Source organism: Dendronephthya gigantea, unplaced genomic scaffold (assembly GCF_004324835.1).
Source record: "Dendronephthya gigantea isolate DGI-Jeju-01 unplaced genomic scaffold, DenGig_1.0 000382F, whole genome shotgun sequence".
Lineage (NCBI taxonomy): Eukaryota > Metazoa > Cnidaria > Anthozoa > Malacalcyonacea > Nephtheidae > Dendronephthya > Dendronephthya gigantea.
This window is the reverse complement of record NW_021163392.1, coordinates 1-20,452: the sequence shown is the minus strand read 5'-3', so window position 1 is coordinate 20,452 and position 20,452 is coordinate 1. Positions and strand designations below refer to the sequence as shown.

Here is a 20,452-nt window from a genome sequence, read left to right as displayed (position 1 = left end):
GTCCACAGCAGTCAAAACATCATGGTCTTCGTTGCAGTAAGTACGGATCGAGGTCTTCATTGGACAGAGGATACGATCACAAATGTCCTTGCCAGATTGCGGCTCCGAGTAATGATAACTGTCTACTTCAACGCCGACTCTCTCTCCAACATCTTTCACTGCGGCTATCAGGAGGTTGTTGTGGTAGCACCCAGCTTCATCTGATCGTAGATAAACTTTCTGCAACAGAGGATTCCTAACTTTTAGGTGTTCAAGAACGTTTTCAAGAACTGACGTAACTGCATACCAGTCCTGGGTACACTGATCGAACAAGTGCGCGTAGGAAATAACTTCAGTCGTATTTGACTGGCTGCGAGTAATAACACTACTGATATGCCAACTTAGCCCCCTTTTTCCATACCAGTCACTCTGTTTTTCTCTATATCGCAACTGTAGAAACTTCATGGCCCAATCAATTATTAGAAAACATGAGGTTTGGTCAAGCTTTTCGATGATATCTTGCTTCGCACACTCTTGATTCACGGATCTCATTATGTGTGCTTTCCATTCTTTGATTGCGTCTGAAGCTTTCTTGACATCGTACAACAAGTCATCCTGTTGCTCGTCGCTGTAAAAGCTCAAGATTTTGCCATCCTGGACAACCTGGTAAACCTTCTCTAAACAGGAAGTGATGTCATCACATTGGGGGCAGGTAAGTAAATGTTGATGTGTACAATGTTCTTGGAAGTCTGGATCGTTTGGGTCACTCAGACCGAATTTTCGACAATGATCGGAACATTGGCTTTCATCATCCTCGCAGTGACTTTGATATTCAGTTTTGAAATACTTCTTACCGTCCCGAAATGATTTTCGCAATTCATCTGCCACGCTCTTATCTAGCCCAATTTGTTCAAGTTCATCAACTATTCCATGGAGTCGGTGAAAACCTGCTGATCCTTCTACTGCTGTGTTGTCCAAACCACTAAGAGATTTTTGCTGAGACGCTTCTCTTACCTTGAGAATACGGAAAAGAGTGGCCTGGCTTAAAGATTCGAACTGGTTTTCCTCGCAGAATTGGAGATACTGCTTGATCATTGTTGATCTTGTTACCTTCCGAATAACATTTGGCATTGTGATCTTCTCGCCATTTTCAAGCCTGAGCTCCCTCGTACCAAATGCCACATCTTGATAAAAGTAAGGGCGGTTGACAAAGTCGAGAAAATGGTCAAGCTTTACTGGTGGCAATCGAATTCGATGGGACGGCGATGTTTCTACCAAAGACCCGGGACCACATTCTCTTGCATGGGCTCTAGCGCGCTTGATTTGCCACTCGGTTAACTTGGCGTACGGCTCGTGAATTTTCTGAAGCGTCTTCACTGGATATTGATATGCGTATAAACTTAGAATTTGAGTCTTCACGTTTTTCGTTGTAGCATTGCTATAGGCCTGCATTAGCGGTATAATTTCGCTGTAGTTTGTCTCTTTGTTAGCTGTGCAACAACACCGAAACAGCTCTTGCCCAGCATTCGGTGCTATGACGTCACACACGAGACTGCAAGCTTCGATGGCCTTATCAATACATTCCCCTTTGTCGGCTTCTTTAGCATCATCCCACGTGGTTTTCAGCTGATAGGTTAATGGACTGACTGAAGCTGCATTGGTTGCCACTTGGTATAGTTTCTCCATAGCATCATTGAACACTGACATAGCCGACTCGCCCCTGCCCTCAAATACTTCGTCGTCTTCAGAACTTTGGCTGCTTGGCCCTGTCTCGCATCCTAATGTCCAAACTGCTGTAGACTTCGCTGATTTCGATCGAACTGGTGTTACATCAGGGGTCGATGTGATTGCTGCAAGATTCATGGTTGCAATGCGTTTGGCAAGTCTGTTGGAATGATGAAACAAAGTTCGATTTATTATATCGTGAATATTAGCTGAATTTTTTATGGGTTTTATATTTGGTAGGCACTTTACGAGGTAAAATAGATTTTGCGCAACTACAATTTATTGAAAAAGCGGTTAGAATTGGCCATGTTTCTGAAGTTCATAAATACTACCCTTTCTTACTACATCCTACAGCCATGTAAAGTTAGTTGACTAGTTATTGTCTCAGATCGATTGTTCAAATACCGAGCTGACTGCAAAGGGCAAGACATGCATCTAGCATACCATATATATAGCCTATATAATTACCTTGAAGGTTTCTCATCCTGCTCATTGCTGCTTTGAGCCTGTTGCCCTTGCATCCAAGCCATGTTCTCACCAAGCTTTATTTTATGCATGTTAGTGCAAGACACACAAATCACTGAAAAGCACAGTAAATAAACAATAAAGCGCATTAGAACTTAATAAAATCTAAAATTGAATAACACAAAACCAAACGAGATAAACTCGGGTGCCATGTCGAAATAACTATGTACGTTCAATCAGGAATGCATTTATATAGTATTCTTTTACAATAAATTAAACTTACGAGATCCTATTGGAACATGTTTTCCGTAGATTATTTTAATTTCCTTGGACGTGTCAGGGTTAACCGCGTTTCGGGTCTTCAGTTGTTTTTTGCGACCGGAATGTAGTGGGTACTGGCATGTGCGACGTGGACGCCAATTTCTCCCCATATCATTTCTATGTTTTTTACAGATCCATAGATGCTCAAGCTGATCTGATGAAATGTCGTGCGGTAATCCCGACCTGTTGAGAATCAGCTCATACTCTTCAATTTTTCCTTTAAGATGACTTAGATTCCACGTTTGCAATTGATCATCCATATTATTCTTGCATTCAGAGACTTTAGTCAGTTTGACAACAGATTCACTACAGATTGACTCCCCTCTAGTCTCAAATAAACATTTGCATTCCATTGTAATAAAAGATCAGACGATAACAAATGAAAAATGCTATGAATTAATATTTAAGATTCCATCCAAACAATTTTTGTGATTTGTTACTTTCACTTTCATTTCTAAATATGTAACCGTCTGCGATTAAGTTGGTTAGCGGTTTTGTTAGTAACAACAACATCATTATCAAAATGACAATCCGATAGAGTGTGATTTCTTTGAATTCATGCAAGCTTCTGTCGTATTTTTCAAATTTTCTTCTTAAATACCAGACCTGTGATGATTCCCGTAAGATTTCCAAACAAATTCTGTTCCGAAACGATGTTTCAAAAGGATATTTATGCAAATGAAAGTCTTCAAACAACAAAGGTCAGCGCAGGTCAAGAGGGGCATGGACATGTATAAATATATTTAATATGAGATCGACCATGTGAGGAATTGGAAAATGACTGAAAAAGGAACTGAGCTTAAGTTGGTAACGAGGTAAACTGTATATTGTTGTATTTGTATTATAGAATCTTCTTGATATAGTGTGATTTTACAACATGACGACTGATCGCAAATCATAGCAAACGCACGCATATGTGTTGATACAAACGGCCATAACTTTTAAAATACTAAAATCGTACAGGGGTTTTTGCATATATTTGCCGATAAAGGACTACACTTCTTGGATGAATGGGTCCGAGCAAATGACAACGTCCCAAAATGTCAGAAACGGGATTTAAAACAAGGTCATTTACAGTTTAATATTTATAGCGATAAGTAGGGGTTATATTATGCTTAAGTTTGCCTTTACAACTAATATTAGGTAAAAATTATTGTTCGTCGAGAAAACTAGAAAGTTTCATCAGTAAAATGATATAAAATTTATGGCTAGTTGACGCGAATATAATATTTCACGAATCAAAGAAAAATGCGTAATTTTCAATTTTCGAGACGTCCCAATGGACCCTAACAAGACAAACTATTTCTTAATTCGCAGCGCGACTGGAAAAAAGTTTTGAACCAAACCAATACTGTTTTTATTTTATGTTTGGTGAAGTCTTTCAGTTGGCAGAGTTTTAAGGAAGATCATATCTTAAATGAAATTTAAGCGGGCGGTTTTTACAGAGACAGCCTCTTAATAGTTTCGACTGACAGGCTCTTGTATGTTCTTTGCCTGTTTGCTTTGTGCAAAATGCATCTGTCCTGGTCCTCATGATCCTGCAAAAAAAATGAATTTTTATTTCAATTAAAAGTTCAACTCTGCCTGGTGTACAAAATTAATGCTTATCAACATACTTTGCTGACAAAAATATTTCATCAGAATAATTACCTGCAATTCATGCAGCAATTCAGGTGCTTTCTTTAAGGGCTTCGGTCAGGGAAATAACTTTGTCAGCATGACAAAGACATGAGCAATTTTGGAACCCGTATAAAATGTAATTTATTGAAATGAAAAACATTAGCAGATATTTTGTACTGGTCATGTCATGAATTTTATTACACATACCATAAAAAATTTATATCTAACAGTGATAAACAGATAAAAATCATTATCACTGACAACAAAACAAGGATGTATTTTCAGATTTTGCCTTGCATATATGGGTGCCTGAATTCAAGGAGATACATATTTTGAAGTCTCTGCAATGTGCTCCTATGCATTTGGGAACTTTGAAAATAGCATCAAAAATACTGGCAGCCCAAGTTTCACTCTTTTCATGCATGTACACTCTAAAAACATCCTGGTTAAATTTTACCAAAATGGGGTTAAATATTAACCAGGTAAAGTGTCAGTATACCACCTAACCAAGTCTGGTTAAATCAACCAGGAAGTCCTGGTTAAAGAATATTAACAACAGTTCCTGGTTAAATTCAACCTAAAATGTGGTTAAGTATTAATTAGGTAAAGTGTCAATATACAACTCAACAAAATCTACCAGGAAAGCCTGGTAGATGAATATTAACTACAGTTCCTGGTTAACATTAACCAGGAATGTGTTGTTATTTACAATATATCTGTTTGATTTTTTTGAACATCGCATATAAAATAGTGAATATAAAAATCAAGTGTACAAATGTATTGCAAAATCACAAAAGCATTTTATTAACAATGGTACAGTATATATAAATATATATATAGAAGCAATAACAGATAGAAGCAATGACAAGTATGAAAGACACATAAACAATCAAGCCTTTAATGCAGCCCGTATGGAGATAACAGACGGAGCAGTTTTTTATGTTTGCACCTGTCCTCCAAACCAAAAATTACTTTTTGGAAAAATTCCCATGTGATGCCACATTGCCAGGGGTATTCGATATCCATAATATAAAACATCTTGAAACAGGTGTCGATAGCAGTCAACAAATTTGACCTCTCCAATGCTCTGCCTTTGCTAACAACAAACACTTGTTGAGGACTGGTGACACTTCCATGAACCAGAACCTGTGGCTCATCAGTGGAGTTTTCCTCAAGATATTTTGGCATGTTGGTACCAATCTATTTATATTGGGGAAAATTCCAAATTAAATCAAAGCAGTTAAAGAGCAGTCATCAGACTAGTTTTCAGTACCTCTGAGTCTACAGTTTGGTTTCTGCAGATTGAGAATTTTACTCATCATGTTGACATTTATAATATAAGTTGGATAATTATACACTAATTTATGTATGCGAGTACTAAATGCTTAATTTAAGGCAGATGTAGATGTTAATTCCCCAATATAGAGAGTGGCCTAAATAGTGTAGGTATAATGTACTCCATTAAATTCATGGATTAGCTTCAAAATAAATAAGAATAAATATTCATAGATACAAAATCATCCTTACTGGTTGAACATCAACAAAAACCTTGATAGCATCATCAATGGTGCTTTTCTTTTTCCCTTTGCGTCCAGTAGGAAATATTGCTGGTAAGAGCACAATTGCAACATTTTGTTTTTCCTCATCTAGAAGAAAAAGTATTAATTATTTTCATCATTGTAGAACAAACTGCTTGCTAATTGCAGTAAATGTTCTGTGTGACAGAAAAGACAAAACATGCTTTACAGCAGCTTACCAGTGTTGACTTTCTGCATGTCAACATGGAGGTAACTGTGCCAATTTGCTTGGCTGTTAGCATAGGCAATAACTTTTTCAGCAAAAGATGGTGTCCATTTTAGGAAAAGATTATCTGCAACTTCACCAAATATTTCTTCAAAGTCTATTTCAATCTAGATAGGTAAATAAACAAACAGTTAAATGGTGTGGTATAATTATGCCATCCTATTTCCATTTTATTGTGATGACAGTCCTTCCAGGCAATGCCACTCCATAGATGAAGAAAGAATATCTTCATGTTCACATCCTAGGATAGGAATTTCCTGTTAAATTTTCCTGTGTACAATACTCACCATACCAGGTATGTCGAACAACCTTGGATGTTCTTTCAGTATATCACAGACTGATAGTTGAGGGTTTTCCTTAATCCATGCAGCACGACTGATTGATGTTTTCTTCATGTATTGCTTTACTTTGCTGAGTGGTTCGATGTGATGCTTTAACCATTCTACCATTCCCATGTATTCATCATCACTTATTATGCATTCTGAGATAGGGAAAACAGATTACGTTACGTTCATTGTGCTGTACCATTTATATTTTGAATTGCTGTCATTCGGTCACTGCGCTGGTGGGAATTACGCTCACTGTACAAAGTATGGGATGCAATGGCCTTTTTACCTGGTAATGCACCAACTTTAACAAGCTTAGAGCTTGGCGCACTAGTTGACACACCAACTTTTTTCCCCTCTGTTGAGCGTCTTCTGACATTTCTCAATTTCTCTTCAAGCCACCCTGTAGCTGAATGAATGCCCATCCCAGGAGTGTACCAAGCTTCCTGCAAAACATTTGAATTATGTATATTGATGGGCAACATTCATGTTGACTTGCGATATTTATTTCTTTATATTTGTGTAATTTTAATGTCTTGGGCGAATTAAATTGGAAAAAAAAGTTGTTCAATGTTATGGTTGTCATTAAAGCTTACAAATCCTTGGCCTTCTTCATCCTTAAGAAAGGGGAATTCCTCAACTACAGCTCTGGCCATGGACACTTTTACATCTGCTCGTGGCCTGTTGAAATAATCAAAGAATGGCTATATTTAAGAACTCTAAATTCTATGAATGAACAAAAGATACTGTATGCCATCTTTTAATGTCAAAAAATTGTATTTTTGATTTTGATTATGTAATACGTTGTACAGTATATGTAGAGTATAATTAATTGCAACCTGTCCCCAAATCTCTCAATCATCTCGGCTACAAGAACCTGAACCATCTTCAATCTCTGTTTTCTGGGTAGTCTCCCGTTATCCAATTCAAACAGGATTTCTTCGCCAAGTGCAGAATTTTCAAGAATTGATCGGATGCTCTAAATATAGTTGATATTAATGTTAATTAATTAGCATTATAATAATGCCAAACTAAAATATTACGTATAACATTAAGTATATGTAATATAACATTAAGTATATAGTCGGTGATTATTATTAATATGGAACATACAAAATCAGCCTTTAATTTCTTTGCATTGATTTCTTTGTGTTTTGATGAATCTGAAGCCTGTAATGTAAAATTTATAGCTGAAATCTGCAGAAAAGTTCAATGTTTAACCGGGAGAATTCCGGGGGCAGAATCATGAATGTCTTGCCGGTGAATTGACACAAGATCGAGAAGTTGTAATGGTGGAGGGGACCATACTAAAAATTTGTGTTTGTATGTAAATATTACTAAATTTGAATTTCTTTTGCTTTTTCTCATCGAATTATAACACTAAAATTTCGACACTGCCAAATCCAGCATGGAACTTACATGGAATGCATATTGGGCATCAAGGCTATGGTAATTAATAGAGAGGTTAAGAACCCCGGTTTCGGTATACAGGTACGGGTAGCCATATTTTGTTTATTGGAATTTCTTGTTTTTTGCACGTTTCAAGATACAAATCATGCTTGCCTCAAGTCTACTGGAAAATAATCTTGTTTTTTGCACGTTTCAAGATACAAATCATGCTTGCCTCAAGTCTACTGGAAAATAATTGTCAAGATAATCTTCGAAAAAATTGAGAAACACTGATGGATATTCATAGCACAAAATAAGGGTACCCGTACACTGGAACTGCGGTATCTTAACCTCTCTAATGCATAATTGTGAAAATTCTAAGCTTACAAAATTCCTATTGGAAGAACTTGCTGTACTGGACATCTCAGTCCTCACTGCCACTGCCACAGGTGTCTCAGCACTCACTGTTGTCACAGAAGTCCCAGGAAGGAACTAAAATATGAATTGTACACAAATACATGTTATAGATAGATATACAACCAAGCCCCAGGGAATAGCTGGCCTTACACTTCTGTTTGTAAGTTGTATGAAACAAGACTGCAAACAAGCTATTGAAAAGTATTGGGAAACTTGTTTGCAAGTTGTAAAATAACATGCTTGTTTAATCATCCAACTTGTTACAAGGCTGTCCTAACAAGACTGCACAGTACATATGCATAATATAACAATATTTTTACAATCTTGTGTTGTCAAGCTTGTAGCAACCTTGTTATATCATAGCTGTACGTAGCAGACAAGCGGGATAAAAACATCCCGTCCTGGCTAGACAGGACCATATAAGCAGGCCCTAATATGTTGGTAATAAGTGCCCAACCTATCAATGTATTCTGTGGCGTATGGTAACATAATTGAGCCAATCTCCTTTATAAGCCTTTGATGCATGGTATGCTTGTCGATCATATATATTATCCACCAGAGTTATAGACCAAACTGGTTCAGCTGATTTTGTAACAACGTAGGTATGAGTATGTCGCTCATATTTAATGGTTTCCCAGAGTGCTGTAACAAGTCTGACATGACTTCCATCACAAATGATGAAAATAATTTCCTGAAATATGGGCAGGCCATCTTCTGATTTTCCTGTGATAACCAACACATTTCTTGAGTACTTTATTCCATTGACTACACACCATTTAGCAACATATACCTCACTGAAGAGATTTACATGAAGGGCAGTGCTCAAAAACTCTGCTTTTTCCAAAGAGGCAACTAGGGTAGAGGTTCCTGGCCCAATTTCAATATCCCTGTCGATAAGCTCCTTTCCACACATCAGGTTGTAGCATAAAAACATCTGCTGCCTCTCTGCCAATGTTTTTAGAATATTACGATAATTGCAAACAATGTGGCCAAGTCTTTTGAAAAACCGATGCTTGGCCTCAAATCGCATTGTCCAATAGTTTATTAGTGGGCCAAGTAGACGTATTTGTTGTGGATAATGTGTCATGAAATGGTGCTTTGGCTTCAAATTGCGATTGGGACATATCTGCAGAAAGTAATCATGATGGTCTTTTATAAGTTGTTTTAGAAAATATGTCTCCTGTGTAGTAATTTCTGGGCAGAAGATGAAGTCCATACACTCAAGAAGGAGAAGAATGAGCTCTAAGTGTTCATTACCCTCTGGAACTAGATCTGCAATCATAAGTGGGAGATAGCGAATGAGACACCACATTTGCGATGCTGTCTGGCCTGTTGCACCATCTGGGTGTTGAATCTTATTATTACTGATGGGTGATGGTTTGTTCTTGGAATCGCATGGTGCATAATCGAAACTGGTGATTCTGCTGTTTAGAGTGTCAAGATCAAAAAACCCTGCTTGGATAAGATTGCCAAGAACAACATGAACCTCCAGTCCACAAACACCCTCAAGCAAATCGTGCATCACATCAGGTGCATTGTTTGTTGTAACATGAAAGTTTTCAACATTGTTCAAAAGACACGCAGCTTTTACACCCGTTGAAGTGGGATCATTTCGTAATAAATCTTCACCATAGTTGTCGACATTACGAAGTAGCTCATTGTTCGCTGTTAGTGCTCTACGCATTTCTTGGATATGCATTTTGCAGTTTCTGCAAAAATGGTGACTGAGAAAGCATTCCACAAAACCACATATACCATTAACACCTAAGTTGTCACCAGTTACCTGTGCAACACTAATTTGAATCCTGCCTTGGAACACATCTGTATCTATTTGAAGACCGTCCGTTTCTAGTTCTTTAATATCTTCCACCAGAGGTTGCAAAATAGGGTCAAAGCCGTAGGTTTTAACATCGCCTGAATTATACAGTCCAACTAAGTAGCAATTACATAAAGAGGATCGAAATTTTGGTGGTAAATTGAGGATTGTACAGTATACAACACCTATCTTGTGTATACCTGCTTTTGATCCGAGTGGGTTTGCAATTTCGCAGTCGTCCACATATAAAAGCAAGGCAATGTTTCTCGAATTCGAAAAAAAGACATGGCCGCGACAAAATTCTCCGTCATGGAAGTCTCGCATAACTCCGTCATCACTTGGTTGGTATTCGAAGACAGCTCTCATGAACCCTTTACTTTCCAAAATGTTCTTGAGAAGTTTCTTGAGAGGAATGTACTGAAATGTGACGTGTCTTGCCACTTGATCAACATGGCCAGTGTTTGGGTTGCTGCGTGGATAATAAGCAATGGCAAAAGGTACCTCTTGGGGTTTTATAAAATGACCGGTCTGACTAAAATACTTCTGCTGTTGATAGACAGTACCTAACTGTTCAAAAGGATGTTGGAAATCGTGGAACATTTGTATAAGATCTTGTCTTTCGGGATCTTCATTAGCTATACCTTTATTATCTAATAGTTGTTCAGTTTTGTTCTTTAATGACTCGATCATCTGCGAAAACATGTCTGAGCTCTCACTAACAACATTATCTACTGTTGATTGGACAACACTGCTTGACGACTTCAACTTAGCAATTGTAGATGCCGCCAGTTCAGTGACTTCGACTCGACTAAGAATCTGAGATCTCATGTTATCAATATTGAGAGGAGGAATGTCATCAAAGGGCCCATTATTGGGAGGATTTTCATCACTATCATCATTGTTTTCATAATCGCCATTGTTCTCGCGATCATCACAATTAGGATCGATATTTTTGTGTTTATTTTCGATGTGACGTTTTAAAGCAACAGAAAACCGAAATGTTTGCATGCATCCATCTTGCCCACACGTAATTGGGCAGGTGAACATACGGCCTGACATTAAAGCATGTCGATTCCTGATATGCCAAATAAGACGATTTCCATCTCCATGCACTACTTTATCACACCTAGAGCAAATGTAGCCCATTGTTCATCGACAAGAAAACAATGCTTTATATGTATACCTTTTCTTTCACCAACATTTTTAGCAGCTTTTGTCTAGGCCCAATAGCTACAACCATTTCCTTTACAGATGCTTCATCTAAGAGTTCCAAAGCTTCTTTGTCAATCATATTCTCTATAATAATGGAAAATAACTTCATTAAATGAGAAGTGCAAAATTATTGGTATTTTATCATGCATATATAATAGAAGTGTGCAATTTCCTCCTATTATTATTTTTGTAATCTTTTCTAATATTGTTACAGTGCCTGCCAACACCATACGGCCACGGAGAGGGGAGCATTTTGTCCCAGGCCCCGAACCTGAAGGGGCCCCCAACTTAAGAAAGAACCTAGAATTAAAGCACTTTAGAAAATATTGGGCTCAATCTATTGAAAGAAATATTTGCAGTTGATTCACAGATATTTAAAATCATAATGTCAAATAAAAAAATATTTTCATATTCAAGCATTGACAGAGCATTGACATTGCATAAAAACAACATTGTTTTAAATATTCAGCAAAAATATAGTAATAACAATTCAAAAGCAACAAGCTTCCTTTTTTGTCAAATACAAATACATGTATAGTCAAAGAAGAGAGTAAAAAGTGCGAAGCAAATCTTGCAGTAAGTGCGTGGCGTATTAAAATGGCCTTCAAATATCTTTAAAATGCAACCATAAGTTGTCGTCTGTCTTGAAAAGTGCCTTGGTAGAGGCGTGGAGCATTAATTATACACAACTATCAAATATTTTCAACAATTTTTCGAATATTTCAAATGTTAAAAGCCACATATATAGTCATGTCTTCTGTCTGAAAACATATTTACAAGTGGAAAATAAATGCAAAAACCGCAAGTTTGTATTGATCCTACCTTCAAATATTTCTTGCAAGCAAAGAAGGTTCCATTCCTTGAGTTTCTCCGATACAAATCTATCCATATAACTATTTTTATGGCGTATTTTTTTGCGGAATACTTCGATAGTTCGTTTGAACGAAAAACTTAAATGAAAAAAAAACACAAAAGAGCGCGAAAAGTCAGGTTGGGAGCTTATTCGTATAAACTCCTCGGTTTTCATTGGCTTGTACTTACGGGGATTAGGAACGTATACCCGAAGAAAATTTCCTCCACTACGGCATTTACCCATTACGTCATTAATCTGTTTTAATTTGGTTTGGCACAGTCAAACAAAATGAACCTAAAATACTATAATGTGTACTAGTATACGTAAAGAACGCTCGATATTATATCGAATGTAAAGGTATGATTTTAATCGCCAGATATTAAAAATCGATAAAAAACGACATCGCACATGCAAGGATTTAGTCGACTGACTAAAATCGTACGACGAAAATTGTGTCGTGTGCGGCCCGGCTTTAGAGGGATATATAAAAGTTCTGTGCATCGGTTCCACTCATAACAATGGGTAGGCTACTCATTTTAAAATTGCTGAAATTTAGTATGCTTCTAATTTTTATGAACATAAACGCTAACTCATATTCATTTAAATCTATAGTGAACCAAAGTAGTGTTAATCAGTTAATTTTTTGTTACATTTAGAAGGTCTGGATATATCCAAATGGGAAGAATTAAGGGGTGGGGCTTTATAATTTTTAGGGATATTTTAAAGGTATGGTACAGTCCCTAACTTAAATAAATGCTTTGTTTGCATTTTAAAGTACTCAATGTCTTGAAATATCAAATACAGTCAGAATATTTAACACTATTTTGATTTTGCTTTTGTTCTAAATGAACATAAGTTAGAGTTTATGCTCAGAAAATAAGAAACATGCTAAATTTCAGCCATTTTAAATCAAGTAACCTACAAATTGTCTGGGCTGTAGCTAGAAGCTTTATTGGGGTACATGTGTATATTAATTCAAACATTCATCTTATGGAGACTGATTTATTTTGTAGGCTATTGTTCCTGTGGTAGATAAACATGAATATGACTATACTCCCCTTCCCCTGCCCTATGAAGCAGCCCAGCTAAGCCCTGCCTATTGTTATGGGAAGAGTCATTTCCACAAGTCTAAGGCAAGACCATATAGGGGGGGATGACAAAGGGGGGCATGTAAATTTTAAAATACAGAAAATTCAGCACTCTTTAAACTGGGTAAGAGGTCTTTTATTCAAATCATTTAGTGACTGTGAAAAATAACAAGGACAGGAGCAGTTAGGAAAATATTTCAAGGCGGGAAAATATTTCTTAATTGTTGTAATTAATGCTTAGTAAATATAAAAAGGCAAGTTCTCGTCTACAATTGATGCAAAGTATGAAATCTTATCTCACACCGTCAACCTGTGTTAAGGGCTTTGCTAGACAGTGATAGTTCCATTGTTAACCTATAGCTGCACTACTCACTCAGCATATACTAGAACACAGATTTCCTAATTGGAATGTCTACAAAACAGAATGAAGGGGATGATCATAATCATAATTTTATTTTTTTTATTATGTATGTAAAAACCTAACAAGGTTGAATCAAATAATAACAATGTATTTACCCATGCAGTTATGTTGAATAATTTACATACGATGTAAACATTCAAATTATATGGTCAGACTAAAATAAGAAGGACCAGTAAGCACCAATACTCTGTTATCAAGGTAAATTGTCTGACATTTATATGAACACAGAAATTTTCTCATATGCATAGCGTGGCAAAATTGTCGGGCTATAGCTTCGCCACTTCACCCTGAGTGTATTAAAACCTGCACTCCACTCACTTCATTTATCGGACAAACAACGTCATTATTGACCATAAAAATCTCTTACCCAAACAAAGTAGTATCGTTCGCTTCGCTTTATACGACTCCGATTGTCTTTTTATCTTGTTCGTGCCAAAACAGACATACTACAGCCAGTTGAAAAAACAAAAATCGCCAAAAATGCGACGCCATTTTTTTTTGTTTTTGATGAAGGTATTCTTCCTTTAAAGTCTCCTGGTTAAAACAAATTAACCAGGAAACGGGTTACAAGTATTCCTGGTTTAAAAACATGAAATAACCAGGAATTTCAACCAGGATTACCGAGTTTAACCCAAATAGGGTTATTTCCACATCAACCAGGAAATTTTAACCAGGATGTTTTTAGAGTGTATATTTTTACCTGGCTTGGGGCTTCGTGGAGGTTTCAATCCCTTGCTTATTTCATAAAACATCAGAATATCAATTTCCTCAACAAGCCGATCAACGCATTCACTAATGCATGAACTGGATGCGGCCAGTAGAATTGACATTCAATGACCGTCGAACTTCTTCTATAATCTATCGATGTAATTGAATTTAAGGTGGCTCCCTACAGTTTTACGAATATTGAAAACTAATGATTTAGATTGAAATTTTTGGCAGGAAATTTCTTGCTAAGCGGAAGTGAAATTTTCCAGATATATTAATCAACATTCTAACAGTCGAAAATTGTCTTTGAGTATCACGTCATTACCGTTGTTATGGTAACAATGGCGATTCAATATGGCCGTCATTTTACCTATTTACGCATTTTACTCGAAAACAAGTTTGGTTACCCCAATTTTTTATTTTATAAAAAGTTTTCTAACAACAAGTTTTTCTTGAGCAAGTTTAAAAAAATTCTATAGAGCCAAAAAATTTCTATAACGAAAAATCACGTTTTTTAATTTTTAATAATTTTGGCTCTATAGAATTTTTTAACTGCTTCAAATTTTCCATTTTTTTGTAAGAAAACTTTTTGTAAAATAAAAAATTGGGGTAACCGAACTTGTTTTCGAGTAAAATGCGTGAATAGGTAAAATGTCGGCTATATTGAATTGCCATTGTTACCATAACAACGGTAATGACGTCATGTTTATGCGCAATTTCTGACTGTTAGAATGTTGTTTAATATATCTGGGAAATTTCTTTTCCTTAGCAAGAAATCTCGTGCTAAAATTTTAAATGAAAACCACAAGTTTTCAATATTTTAAAAAATTGTAAGGAGCCACCTTAAATTACTGTTTTATTTTTATGCAGTCACATGATGAGTCCTTTTGTTTTTCCTTGCTCGTGAAAAGTGCTGGATACTCATGCCTAATTTCAGCTAAAGGCCTCTTCTCATTAATAAACCTCCTCCGGTGGGGAAATGTAAGGTCCATCGTTGAGTGAATTTTCTCTAAATTGGGGTTTCTCTTGCGAAATTCCTTCTTCATGAAAGTGACATGTGCTTTCATTGATGCCTTATCTTCTCCCTCAGAGGATATGCTGGCTCCCAATTTATTCCTCCTCTTCTGAGAGACTTTTTAACAACTTTAGTGTTGGAGTCCACTGACTTTCTTTTTCGTTGAAGAACCAACAGGTCCTGTGCGTGCTTTCTTTCATTCCTAAATTTCTCATAAATTTGAGAATACGAAGAATCCTGCAAATGTATAAAGGAATTTTGAATCAGTGCATGGGGCCATTTCACTATCTATATCTTTCCTCTTTTTCTCTCGTTCTCTTTTTTTAACACACCTTTGCGTTACGATGCATTCACTTCTGAAAGATTTCCAATTGATCATTTAACTGGGCAGTATTAACGTATATGTGACCCTCCACGGGAAACATACATTAACGCTTTTCCGTTTAAATGGGCAAAAAAATGGATTAGATTAAAAAATGGATTACCAAACGAATGCCGTAAAACGTTTTCACGCTTCGTTAAGGCGTTTAAACGGTTCGATAAAATTGTTTAATGCTTTGAAGAAAGCGTTTTTACGCTTTAGAGAAACCGTTTGCACGGATACGAATAACCGTTTTTATGGGCCATTATCTGTGTAAATGGATAGAGGAATTTACCCGTTTTCACGGATGAAGCCGCACTATTCTCGGGAACCGCTTGCTAGACATACACTGGGTTTTGAATCATGCGTCGGTAAAATGTCAACTCTCTATAATAATAATAATAATAATAAATGTCATTTTATATAGGGCCATTAGAGTTCAATAGCGCTTTACAGAGGTAAAAGCGATAAAACACCAATTAACAATATATACAAATAAAACCAGACAAATCAAACCTAATTACTAAAACTAAGATTAAAAAGCCATGTCTTAAGGTGTTTCTTAAAAGCACTATATGAGTCTATCTTCCTCGAATCAGAAGGCATTGAGTTCCATAAGGTAGGTGCAGAGATGGAAAAAGAACGTGCTCCAAACGTCTTGAGATTAAACTTCGTTTGACAAAGAAAACCTTGGTCCGCTGAGCGAAGGGTCCTGGTGGGAGCATAGGGTGTAACTAGCTCACAAATATAAGGTGGCATCAGTCCCTTAACCCTTTCCTGCATAAATTTTGATTTTTTAAGGAAAAAAATATCTGATGGCAAATTATACATATTTGGGCAGGCTCTTTGTCATCTGAATAATAAAAAAAAAAAATTGGGGGTTTTCGAGGGTATTTTGGAATTGTTGCTCTGGAGCAACATTGTGCAGAAATGGTAAAATAATATGGTATTGTAAAAGAAACTAGAGACAGAGCTATATGTTCTGAAGTATCTTATTTACCTAGAGTAATCATGCTAATGACAATTATATACAATTATTTACAATGGAAGTCTTCAAAGACTTCTAAAACAGTTCTTCCCTATCACCAAGCATAGGTGGACTTAGCACTTTGAGATAGTGCTATATTGTTCTGAAGTCTCTTATTTTCCTGGAGTAATTATGCTATGGACTGTGATTTACAATTATTTACAATACTATTTACAATTACTTACAATGAAAGTCTTTAAAACAGTTCTTCCCTCTCACCAAACATAGATGGACTTGGCACTTTGTACATTGAATAAATGAATATCCTTTTGGACAATGGCGACAGCGCTGTTTTTTCTCACTAAAATCAGGCATATGTCCAACCCCATCATATCTCACATCAGCTATGGGAGTAGGGATTACATGACACTTGGTTTTCTTCTTTGGAGGGGGTGTCAAGGACGGTCGGCCGCGCTGTGGTTTTCTGACCTTGTCCACCATAAGTAGGGCAGTTGCAACTTGTGTCTGAAATTTTAGGAGATCCATTTGGGCTTTTCCTGGTACATTTTTCTGGGATGCATGTCTTCGATAGAGCAGCCAACCATTGACAATTGAAAGGTTGAGGCAATAGTATAGGATGTGCATGTAGAATTTTGTGGAGCGTAACTTGATTCGATACAAGGCCATCAGCATATCACATAAGTCGACACCACCCATGTGCTCATTATATTCCTCAACTATCTGGGGTCTTGGTATTTCAACATGCTTTTTCTCTTTCGTTGACCATCGCTTAGCTGGTGTTCCCATGGAATTTCCTACATGGTTGGAGATCAACTGAACCAAGCCATTATCCATCCATCTCACTATAGTAATATTTGTATCAGCATCAACACACCAGTCAGAAGAACCCCGTCCTTTCTTGCTCAACTCTTTTTTGTTGTTTAGCAATTTTTCCGCCCCTTTCAATCGATCAGCTCTAATCGTACCAACAGCCCAGATTCTTGCTTGTTCTAGATGCCGTAGTAGATGGACTGAGGAAAAATAATTGTCAAAATACACTTTGTGCCCAACATTCTTTGGAAGGGAACTACACAAATGCCTGACAACATTGCCACCTACTCCTAGGAGGGGATCATCGTCCTCTGATCCAGAGCCACTTCCAGTGTATATTTGAAAATCATACACCATGCACTAACTCCACATCTTGCCCACACCTTTATACCCCATTTGTGTGGCTTCTTTGGGAGATATTGTCGTAGACCAGTTCTACACTTTGTAGGAATGATTTGTTCATCAATCGAGTGCTTTTCTTCCTGGGGAGTAGCTTGCATTTCTCCAAGACGGAATCAATCACTGGTCTCACTTTGAATAATTTGTCGTGGTTGGGATTATCTCTTGGGAGCATTTCTGTATTGTCATTGCAATGCAGGTACTGCTTCAGCTTGTCGAACCGGCCCACACTCATTGTGTCAGCAATCGATGGAATACGAGTGCCATTGCTCCAATACATTCTATACTGAGGTTGCTTGATTACACCCATCATCAACAGTATTCCAAAATACTGCTCTAGTTCATGTTTGGTCATCTGAACTGATTTTCCACTTTTTTGCACCGAATACAGGTTACTTTGATCAACAATATGATCAAGAAGTTCATTGCCAAAAAATTGTTTGAAATATTCAATAGGTGTCAGTTCATTTTCAGGTGGATCAGGAAAGGGGGCTCCAGTAAACATAGTATCAACATCAGCTGGCAATTTTCTCTGCCATCGGTAAGATGTTTCTTTACTTTTATTCTTTGAGCTCTTTTCACCTGATGGTTGTGGTGCATCATTATTTTGCTCTTCATCCTCTGAATCATAATCACTTGATTCATCAACATCATTGTCGGGAATAAAAGTTTCATCATTTGACAAACCCAGATTTTCTAAGGCCTGTTCTGAATTGTCCTCCTCTGAACTGCTATCATCACCAGGGACAATTACATTTGTGATCCTTGTTTCAGTGTGTATGCCACTATCTGTCAACCGAATTCTTTGATTACGACTCTTCCCATAAAAACTTGCTGTTGAAATACTATTTGCCATTTGCCTAAAAAACACAAAAATTCAAATTATATCATGTGAAGCCAGCAAGTATTGTTGATACCCCACTGTATCTGTATTCTAGCATTCAAAATATGAAAAATATAATCATTTCGTTTGAATAGCACCATATTTTTGCCTATATTTCATTGAATTCAATACATAAACGCTTTACACGCTTTTTTAAGTGTATATAAGGTCATATTTTCTAGTAAAAGCCGTCGAAAACCATGTGGTTCTTTACTAATTTGTATACATATTTGTATCCCGTACAGCCGTACTGCATGATGTTGCTTCACAGCAACGATTAATAATGCATTATTTTCGTCAAAATAAATCGCAAAATCTGTCCAAAGAGTATTCAAGATACATCAATATACTATTAAATATAATATTTCAAAATAAAACTCAAGTAAAACACAGCTTACCTTAGTGTTTAATTACATTGAAGTTTGAGCGTCGTGACAGTCCGCCATTTTACAGCGTGGTCGAAGAAAATTTATTCAGAATACTTTGTATAAGCAAAATATAGCTATCCCTGCATGCATAATAAATTGTTAGATGCTTCTCTTGAACCTACAGGGGACCCACGATGATAACAGCTAATTGCCGAATTTTAATTAAATTATGAAAGATTGTTGCTCAGGAGCAACACTGTGCAGGAAAGGGTTAAGAGCTTTAAATGTTATAATCAAAAGTTTAAATTTGATTCTTTGTTCAACTGGGAGCCAATGTAAACCCTTGAGTAGAGGGGTCACATGCTCAAAATTTCTACATTGAAAAACTCTGTTGTTTTGTTTACTGCACGGGGAACACGATTTTACAGTAACGAGTGGATGTAAACATACGAGGTTTATGTTTAATATATAGTAAGCTATGAGAGAGAGAGCTTCGCTATGCACACCCCGTTTTGATGTTGAGGTACATCGCATATTTGGAACTAGCTAGCTATAGCAACAATAAAGAACAATTGTGTGAATAGCAAAACACCTACACATGCCACTACAGATATATATATGATACGTGCGATCCAACAGCTTTAGGGCTAATTACACGTCCTTAGTATATGTCATAAATATACTTATGCATGATCGATCAATGTCATACCTTGTTGTGGCAAGCCAAACTGGACAAAAGTTTGTCGAGATCGACGAGATGTGTACGCGATAAACCTGGTCAATGCATGACTCGCAAGGAGGGAAAACAAAAAGTTGTCTTACTGAGTAAAGTCTATATCTATTAGCTGTTGGTTCATTTGACGATCTTGAAGTTGAAGGTCTTGAAGTAGATGGCCGACGGGATTTGTGCGTCTTTCTCTGCTCGCATTACTGCTCGTAAAAGTACGTCTCACCTTCGATTCGTTGTCGACTTGATTCGGTCGTCCTGATATCGCATCAGACAGTTCCCCGATTCTTGAAATCGATTGATATCGTTTGATAACGTTTGATTCGAGATTTTGCCGTTCACGATTACCGTCCAGATTCCCGTCTGCCATATTTGAATGGAGATCGCTAGATAGTATACTCCAAAATAAGGTTTCCGCGCGGAGGTCTGGAAATGAGTTTGTCAAAATTGTCAATATCTTCGGAAATTAACGAAAGCAGCAGCAAAAAGGGCGATCGTGATATATTATGTGTGATTTTTATATACGAGCGAAGACTACGTGGTTCAAGTTCCCTTTAAACTGGAACTGGATTTTTTATACGTCTCCCGCTTAGTATTTCAGGCAAGAAAGTGTTTAGTTGTTAGTATATGTTACAACTACAGTCTACTGTGATTGTTTTGTTTAAACGAAATTTTTACAACAATGACAATGTGCATAATACAGTCTATATAAATGTAGATATGTATAAACAGCTATTGAAATAGGGTGTAGAAATTGG

General features: G+C 36.8%; 2 protein-coding genes across 2 annotated transcripts; both read right to left on the bottom strand.

Moving 5' to 3' along the window:
- Window positions 1-5,007: 5,007 nt before the first annotated feature.
- LOC114542716 lies at window positions 5,008-11,535 on the bottom strand. The gene is made up of 10 exons (XM_028562192.1): window positions 11,045-11,535; window positions 8,016-8,120; window positions 7,353-7,409; window positions 7,079-7,218; window positions 6,836-6,920; window positions 6,529-6,685; window positions 6,201-6,394; window positions 5,867-6,020; window positions 5,638-5,756; window positions 5,008-5,310 (listed from the first exon to the last, which is right to left on the bottom strand). Exons 1-10 carry the CDS (start codon window positions 11,180-11,182, stop codon window positions 5,008-5,010), a joined length of 1,452 nt encoding a protein of 483 aa, XP_028417993.1. The 5' UTR covers window positions 11,183-11,535.
- A 6,167-nt stretch (window positions 11,536-17,702) lies between these two features.
- LOC114542720 (piggyBac transposable element-derived protein 2-like) lies at window positions 17,703-19,228 on the bottom strand. Its single transcript, XM_028562195.1, has 2 exons — window positions 18,998-19,228; window positions 17,703-18,576 (listed from the first exon to the last, which is right to left on the bottom strand). The coding sequence occupies exon 2, from the start codon at window positions 18,570-18,572 to the stop codon at window positions 17,703-17,705; it is 870 nt and encodes a 289-aa protein (XP_028417996.1). The 5' UTR covers window positions 18,573-18,576; window positions 18,998-19,228.
- Window positions 19,229-20,452: the final 1,224 nt, after the last annotated feature.